The 9,040-nt window shown below is 30.8% G+C and overlaps 3 protein-coding genes across 3 annotated transcripts in view; 2 read left to right on the top strand and 1 right to left on the bottom strand.

Annotated features, from left to right (window-relative positions):
• LOC119834841 (protein tramtrack, alpha isoform-like) overlaps positions 1–9,040 on the bottom strand; it is a gene marked incomplete at its 3' end in the record, with an annotated part of 33,353 nt that overhangs the window by 19,640 nt on the left and 4,673 nt on the right. The window lies entirely within an intron of this gene.
• LOC119835123 (ribosome maturation protein SBDS-like) lies at positions 3,380–4,413 on the top strand. Its single transcript, XM_038359779.1, has 2 exons — positions 3,380–3,654; positions 3,737–4,413. Exons 1-2 carry the CDS (start codon positions 3,524–3,526, stop codon positions 4,359–4,361), a joined length of 756 nt encoding a protein of 251 aa, XP_038215707.1. The 5' UTR covers positions 3,380–3,523; the 3' UTR covers positions 4,362–4,413.
• LOC119835121 (protein abrupt-like) lies at positions 5,490–8,972 on the top strand. Its single transcript, XM_038359777.1, has 5 exons — positions 5,490–5,545; positions 5,668–5,985; positions 7,958–8,143; positions 8,224–8,725; positions 8,796–8,972. The coding sequence occupies exons 2-5, from the start codon at positions 5,785–5,787 to the stop codon at positions 8,870–8,872; spliced, it is 966 nt and encodes a 321-aa protein (XP_038215705.1). The 5' UTR covers positions 5,490–5,545; positions 5,668–5,784; the 3' UTR covers positions 8,873–8,972.

Below are 9,040 nucleotides of genomic sequence, written 5' to 3'. Positions count from 1 at the left end.
AAAAAAAAAAACTTAAAAAATACACAAAAAAAGTGAAAATTTTTTATGAAAAATATAAATAAAAAATTTATTTGAAATTACAAATAGACATTCAATACACAAAGTTCTCCAAAACATGAAATGGACTCCAATCGCAATTACCTTTGTTTTACAATCAGCACAGAAACGGTGCTTCCGTAAGTAGTTGTGTAGCGTATCATGCAGGGTGTTAAAATGAACGAGTGTCACATGTTCTCTTGCGGATGTCCTCATAGCGTCCCATGCTGCTCTCCAGGCTGCTCTTCCTCCCCAGCCCCAAGCTCCCCAACCCCACGCACATGTTGTGGACGTAGCGCCCCAGCCCCTTGCACTACCTGCTTCTAGAGAGTGTAGAGTGCACCTTTGTGATTTCTTCCATCTTGGCTGACTTAGAATTAGATATTCTATTCCCGTGCTGAAATATATTTTAATTTGTAAACTAAATAGGTTAATTCATACTAGTCCATTTACACATAAGCCCCATGTTTAGGTTTATGAATAAAGCAGTCAAAAAGTTAGGTCATTTCACAATAAACAAACAAATAAAAATGATTACATTTGTCTGACTGAATCCACTTCAATGTCATTATTAGTTGATAGCATGCATTTCTTTATCTTACATAAAAACAAGATAGAAAAACGATGAATAAACTCTGTATTGAAATTCGTAAATAAATCATATATAGATAAATTATAGACCTCTCAATATAAGAATGTTCACATGAATTGAAATTAATAGCTAATAAATTAAAAGCTCTTAATGTTTAAATAATTCATCAAATTATTATTCTTATGGTCAGTATAAACTGTATATTACAAATAAATTTCAGCTAAATATCATCACAATGTTTATCACAAGAATATGCCTCTTATTAATGCAAAATTATTTTCACATATTTTTTGTTTTCAAATCCCTAGTATTAGAAGTCACAACACAAATTGATTGTTTTGGAGATTACAGAAAACACTATATATTAATATATATTCATATACAGATTTAGGGTTGATTTAACTGCTTGTAGATATTTGACTCTTTAAGTAGACTCATACATTTTCATACATTTGTTATTCAATGAACACATAAACTTAACAGAACATACAGAAGGAGGAAGCCATGATACCTTTAACTTAGGGTTGTAATTAATTTGTATATCTTTTTAATTATCTTTATAATAGTAATCTTACCTATGACCATTTAGTAAAGTTGCTAATGACTGAGGGTGTGTAATTTTATCTTCCCTTATTGTCATAATTTCATCAGGTGTTAAGATTATTGGATCTAAACTTGGGTGTCTGGACTTACATAACTGGTAGAACAGTCTTTCCACACTGAAACAAAAAGCAAATGGCTGAAATATAGTATGCAGATAGTCACTATGATGTATGTAGGAAACCGCTAAGAAATTATGTTGAGAAATTCTTCCCCCAGAAGGAATAAAGATCCTTCCATGATAATTTATTTTGAACATGCAGGCAACAACTAGTTTCATATGTGAGACAGGTAAGTAGTTGTTTTAGGATAGTCTCAAAAAGACAGGAATGAAAAGTAGCCTCTCATAGCAAACTATAATATAACAAATGTTCCAAGTCAGGTGTAAATCTAATTTAGAATTTTTTTTTTTTGTTCAAATGATAAACAATCAGCTAACATAAAGAGTAATTTAAATAATTGAACAATTCATAAATATTTGATTATAATATTCATGCTAGATATGACAAGCATACATGCACACATACTTAAAAAAATATAAAGTTTAATTATACAATCTTGGAATATGTTCATATAAACAAACATTTATGAATACATATATATACATCCTTAGATGAATCAACTACATTGACTGACTTGCTTTTATACAGAGTTTACATAAGGAAATTATTTAATAATGGCAATCCTAATCAGGATAATTATAGAAACTTTTTAAATTATTGTATTATCATCTATTCTCATTAAGTGTACAAAGTTTGCATTAATGGTTAAAACTATGACAAAATTGAGTCTAAAGAATATGAAAACAAATACTAAATCATACAGTAAAACTAATAAATGGGTGTTTATTTCTGCAACAATTCATTCATTTTATTTCATCTAGCTTTTCGCCCATATGGTTAAGAAATTTCCATAGGAGTGAGATATTGGTAATGTAAATGTAAATAGTAGCCTATGTACATCTAAGAAACATATACACAAATTTTATGAATTTGATTTTAAACATTTTTTTTTTTGTACTTTTGCAATTTTCAAGCATTTTTATGCTTCAATTTAGAAATATTATAAAAAATTTTAAAATTTGAATAGAATAGGAATGAAAGTTTCAATCTTGTTTACCTTCTTCTACAGCCAACACAGGGAATGCTTTGATTTAAAACATTGAAGATATCTGATGCATCGACTCGCAATGCAGCTTTAAGCTCGTCTGTGGTGAGAATTCTATATTTACGCATAAATTCTTCATATTCACGACCTTTTACTTGCGGGTTGTCACAGATTAATCCCATAGTATTTAAATCCATAACCATCTGCAATATACCAAGATGATACATAAAACAAAGAATTAATAATACAAAAATAAGGTCAACCTCAAGACGTAATTGGTCACCTACAACAAGTAGAACGAAACTATTTACAAGAGATTATACACGAAATCCTATATACTTCAAACCTTTATTGTATTAAGTCAAAACCTAATTAAAAACAAGCACATGACGATAGAGTTAATCTTTTTGATATTTAATAATCTTCGTTAGTGGTAATGTCAGATGAGACCAGCAAACTTACAGTTAGATTATCATAGATCGTTAAAGGTAGTTGACGCCTTTTAATTACATGATCTTTATCGCTGTTATAAATATCAACTAATTTCGCCATTTTTCTCGATTAATCACATAAAATCACCGACGAAATATACAAATATCACAAAATGACGGCTGATGACGGCCAACTTTTACGAAATACACGTCGTGAGAGAAATAGATAAAAAAATATTCACGGCTTGCATAGATAATGGTAAAAACAAAAACTGCTCCATTTTACGCACATCGTTTAGAGCATAGTCTATGCAAATAAAATTCAAATTGATCGAGCTAAATAAAAAAAAAATTGTAAACATGTTCAATTAAGTTTTAGTTGAAAATAGCTTATTTTAATATCAAATTACTAGCTTTTGCGCGCGGCTTTGCCGCGTTAATTTGTAAGTTAAATAGATGTGTTATAAGTTCAATAGATGTTATTATACATATGAATCTTCCTCTTGAATCACTCTAGAAAGAGAAAGCGACTTTGTTTCATACTTATGTAGTGATGATAAAGGAAATCATTTTATAGTAAAATCATCACTCTGAAACTGGCAATAATTTAGGTCAATAGTCTATCGTTCCAGTATATAAGTGTATAATCTATGGTCTATCGAATAAAAGCGAATAAATTTTTTTTCATGAAAATGTCAAAATAATAAGAAATTGTACATGATATCTCGAATTTCTATGAGAATAACAATTGTGCAAAATGTCCAAGATATTTACTCCAACAAATCAAATACGATTAACAAATGTGGCTATTGTTAGGCTAAAAAAAGGTGGAAAGCGATTTGAAATAGCATGTTATAGGAATAAAGTTGTATCATGGCGCAATAAAGTGTAAGTATCGTAAATTCCTATTTAACAAAAACCGATGTAAATGTATTTAAGTATACCTATGTATAACGAATTATTTTTGCAGAGAAAAGGATATTGATGAAGTTCTACAAACACACACCGTATTTACAAATGTTTCTAAAGGTCAAGTAGCAAAAAAAGAAGATCTTGTAAAGATATTTGGTAAAGATGATCAAACAGAGATATGTAAAGAGATATTAGAAAAAGGAGAGTTACAAGTATCAGACAAAGAAAGGCATTCTCAAATTGATGCCCTCTTTAAAGATATTGCAACTACAGTAGCAGATAAATGTGTAAATCCTGAAACTAAGCGACCATATCCTGTCTCAATAATAGAAAAAGCTATGAAAGATATCCACTTTTCTGTTAATGTTAATAAAAGTGCAAAACAACAAGCTCTTGATGTGATCCAACTTGTAAAGAAAGAAATACCTCTTGAAAGAGCACAAATGAGAGTCAGAATTGTTTTAGGTGGTAAGGAAGCCCGGAAGGTAAGAGACAAAGCAGTTAAATTAACAACAACAGTAGAAGAAGAAAATTGGGATGCTGGGACTGCTACTATTATTTGCCTTATTGATCCTGGCAGCTTCAGAAATCTTGATGAAATGATAAGAACCGAAACTAAAGGAAGCGGCCAGTTTGAATTACTTAACTTAAAAGAAACAGTTGAAGGAGAGCAAGCACTGTAATGATTTGTAATTATTTTATATATAGGTATCAAATAAAATATTTGTTATTTTGCATACATTTTTTATTATACAATCCTTGTGAAAATAAAACATCATCCATGTTAAGAGAGAAAAGTAAAAAGAATTTAAGATTATTAAAGTTGTGTATATTCAAGGGTTGAGTATTTTTCAAAAGTAAGTCACATCGATTGTTATTCATACTCAACCCTTCTATGCTAATGGTAATGTCCGAGTCATGTTTGGCTGTTTTACTCAAGTGGAAAAGATTTATAGCATTACTAGCTGCACCCGGCAAACGCTGTTCTGCCTTACTCTGATCATTTAGGGGGATCAAAAATAGATGTTGGCCGATTCTCATAGATACTGGATAAGCAAAAAAAAATTCATCAAAATCGGTCAAGCTGTTCCAGAGGGGTATGGCAACGAAAACTGTGACACGAGAATTTTATATATTAGAGATTACATTAATATGCAACTTTACCATGGAATTAGTTATAAGTAAAACTTTTTAATCCCCTTTTTTAATTTTTTTTATAAAATACCTACTACTTGGTCCATACTTGATCTGTGCAAATTACATTATTATACTACTCTTTGGTGCAAACTGTAAATATGACATTCAGTCGGTTAATCTCAGTTTGACAGAAAATGGTTTGGTTTTTAATCTGTGTCCTAGAATGGAATTTTATTATTATTGAAAGTATTAACATTATTTATTAAAATCGTTTTAAACATAGCTTACTTATTTTAATTTTTTTGTTGTACATATTATGAAGATTATTTCATTTATAAAATTATCATCGATGTTGAGGTTATCAAATAATAATGCAAAAAGCGGGTATCTGTAATTCCTGACATTAAAATATTTTATTGCCAATAATATTCTAATAGCAGAAAAAATAATAAGCATTGCATATATTAATTCGTAACATATTAACATCCCTATTGAGAATTCATTCAAATTGACGTTTTACGTTGTTTTGTTTTCAAGTTGGTAGATAATCAGTACATGACTGATAGGGTTGGTGGATGTACGTTCTTAAATCGTTCTGTGTATTAGTCAAGTGTGTTTTTTCATCACCCTAATATAAATAAATTTAGGAATAAATTTAGTAAAAAATTACTGTGATTTAATTTGTTTATTTGCTTAAAGTAGTCCTAAATAGAATTGACACGATTCGAAAGTAAGTTATTACGTGGTTTGGAACGTCAAAGTGAATGTACCCATCAGCGAATGAATGACAAATTAAAAAAGTTTTATTTTTCTTATATTGGTACGAGATTTTATTGATTGTTTTCTTTCAAGATTTTCGGCCAGACGGCGACTGAAATTGCAAGTTACTGTGATATATTTATTTTCAATAATTAACTTTTCTTATCAAGCAATTAAATGATCAGGGATATCGAGTTATGTCTATAAGTAATGGAAGGTACAGAACTGGGTGGCGACCAGCAATTCTGTTTGAGATGGAACAATTTTCAAGCGAATATAACATCTCAATTCGAGGCACTGCGCGATGATGAGGATTTCGTGGATGTCACCCTGGCATGCGAGGGACACAGGCTGGAGGCCCATAAAGTGGTTTTGTCGGCGTGTAGTCCTTATTTCAAGGAATTATTTAAAGTAAGTCTATCTTTCACTCCCCACACTTTGATGTGTCACCATTACAATGACTCTAGTGAAAGTTGTTATGTATAAAACACTTGATCTACTTACAAATGCCATGTCTCGCGTTCCGGTTAAGTATTCGTGATTTCATTTATTTGTACCTACTTTAGAATTCTGTTTCACAATTTCTAATTAATTCATTACCATTGAGTCTACCAAATCATTTTAATTGGAAATGGCTCACGAATTCTTTACAATCATGCTATAAAATAGTTAAAAACTAATCCAGCATGTGTGAGATTGAAAAATTTCGAAAATTATAGAGCCTGATAGATTTTTTCACTTTTATCATCTCATTAGGCAAATAAAATAATCTAATAGAGGAATCACATTTTAGATAATTATTGGACATTGTTAGGTTGTATTTTATAAATTACAATGTGATCATAAAATTTACTGCATTGGAAAGTAAGATAATGGCTCTTGCAAAAATTAAATCACACTTTAATGAGCTTATAAAATTTTAAACACTCATAAAAATTTTAAAGCAAACTTATACATTGAAAGCATTTTTATTATTTTCAATGTTTATTATATGAACAACACAAATTAAATTATAGTAAGGTTAATACTAGCTTAAATTCTGAACAATGAATATGAAGTTATGTACATAAATAAACATTAATAATTAGGAAAGCCATTTTTAAGTTGTTCTGTATTTAACAAATTAGACAATATGTAAAATAGTTTAGAAATTGTAAATGTCAAGTGTTGCAAATTCTCCACATAGGTATTGTATATTATAATATAATACAATATAGATAAATTAAATCACTAATATAAATGGTCAAGTATAGTTCACAATAAAATGTTACATATAGTATGAGATAAAACTATACTTCAAAGATAATTCTATAAAAACTTTAATAAACATTACCTAAGTTTACACAAATGATAACGGCACATGTTTTTTTATAAAGTGAATGAAATAAGTGATGGGATATTGAATTATAGTTTGTTTGTTGAAATGTACAATAATGTTTACTGCCTACAAATATTGCCTGTCAATGACCTGTTACCTAATCGTAAAAATTGGAATAAACTGAATCTTACATCAAAATTTTGTTTGTATAGGCAATAGAAATTTGCATTGAGGGATACATGATTAAAAATGTAAAGACATATAATATTTTTGCTCTAACCTATATAAATATACTAAACCAGTTTAATGTCTAATGTCAGGGATTCAATATTAATAAAATTGATAAACAAAAACATAAACAAATGATTTTTACTTGTACTCAAAAAGTCACAGACTTGATTAAAAAAATAGTATTTGAATATGTTCTTATTATAATTAAATAGGGAAAATAATAACCCTCAATAGTTATGTAAATAACACATATTAGTTTGTTCACTCATCCACAAATTTTCCTCAAAATTACAAAACTATTCTCTTTTTCCTTATGTAATTATATATTTTTTTAATATTAACATAAAATACAATACATGTAGATTCCTACCCACAAAATTGCCACAATCCTTATCAACATTTTAAATGCAACAGAATGTTGTTGTGTGTATGTCTTTTACATGGTAATGGAGAAATTTAATGAAATGGCCTTTGTGTTTTGAAATAGGTTAGAGAGTGATTTTTCATATAAAAAAAACTTTGATTTCTATTAAATGTTTAAAAATACCTGAGAGTTATGCGGTTGAAAAATATTACACCCGTTTCATAAATATATTAAACAAAGATATAAGCAGTTTTTGCAAGACTAATTAAGCTTATTTTATACAAAGTTTTTTTTTCATATACACATTGATCTAAAATTAAATAGAACTGATAATAACTCTACCAAGTGATAAGATATATACATATAAAAAGTGATGTTTTTTCTTAAATAATATCAACTTTGGCATAAAGTTTAGCGGGCATAAAGTAGATGAGGATATACAAGCCGTAAAAATAATATTTTCATTACAGAATAATCCATGTCCTCATCCGATAATATTTATGCGCGATTGCGAGGTATCCCATGTACGCGCATTACTCCAGTTTATGTACGTGGGACAAGTAAACATTGCCCAGGCACAACTCAGCGCATTCTTGCGGACTGCCGACGCTTTACAAATTCGCGGCCTCACAGACTGCTCACAACACAACGACAAAGTAAGTAGTACACTGCATCCTTACGAAATTTTAAATAATTAGTAGATAGTTGTTTTAATAAAATATGTTATTTCTTTCAGAAAGCAAATCGAAAGTCTCCCCCTTCCCAATTACGTAATTTGCTCAGCGCCAAGCCTTCACATTCTACCTCCTCCTCCAAAGCCGCAAGCCAAAATGTGGAATCGACCTCTGCCGATGACCAAGAAAAGAGCGGAAATCGCCCTTCTGCAAGGAATTCTCCTGAAGTGCCCAGAAATAATCTCAGCGAAGATGCTCCCTTTCAAAGTTCTAGTCAAATGAGGCCTAATAATGATGACTATAGCCAAACTTGTAACTACCCTGCTTTGCGGGTAAAAACTGATCTCGAAGCTACAGATGTGAATAATGAAGAAAATGATATTCTTATGGATCCTGGTGACGCGGAGAAAGAAAGCAAGTGTCAAGATTTTAGCGCGACGGATCTGTTAGAACCAAAAATGGAAGTCCTAGAACAAGAAGCCAGTGATGAAGAACGATCGGGCTTTCAGCAATTATATTATAGCGAAAACAATACTCTCGCAAATCCTTTCGCCACTCTTCAAGGTAAGTGTTTACCTAGTCGGTACATATTTCATTTCAAACGTAAACAATATGAATGGTTTTGCCTTTGCAGGTAGTATGGATCTCATGACTGGGATGAACGCGGAGCTGAACGAGAACGCCGAAGGTAAATATATTTTGTTTATATAATTCACTCTTTTCACACGCACAAGTCGACTCGGACAGCCGCGCCCCCGGCGAACCTCTTATCACTGATAAACGGCGTAGAAGAGAGCGCGCGATTTCGTTTAGATTCTAAAGGTGTCTAAGAATGGTGCTAGGCGCGCGGGTGTCAGGGCGACCCCGCCCCCCGCCCCG

Source organism: Zerene cesonia, chromosome 20 (assembly GCF_012273895.1).
Source record: "Zerene cesonia ecotype Mississippi chromosome 20, Zerene_cesonia_1.1, whole genome shotgun sequence".
In the NCBI taxonomy this organism is placed as follows: domain Eukaryota; kingdom Metazoa; phylum Arthropoda; class Insecta; order Lepidoptera; family Pieridae; genus Zerene; species Zerene cesonia.
This window is presented reverse-complemented; position numbering and strand designations above follow the sequence as displayed.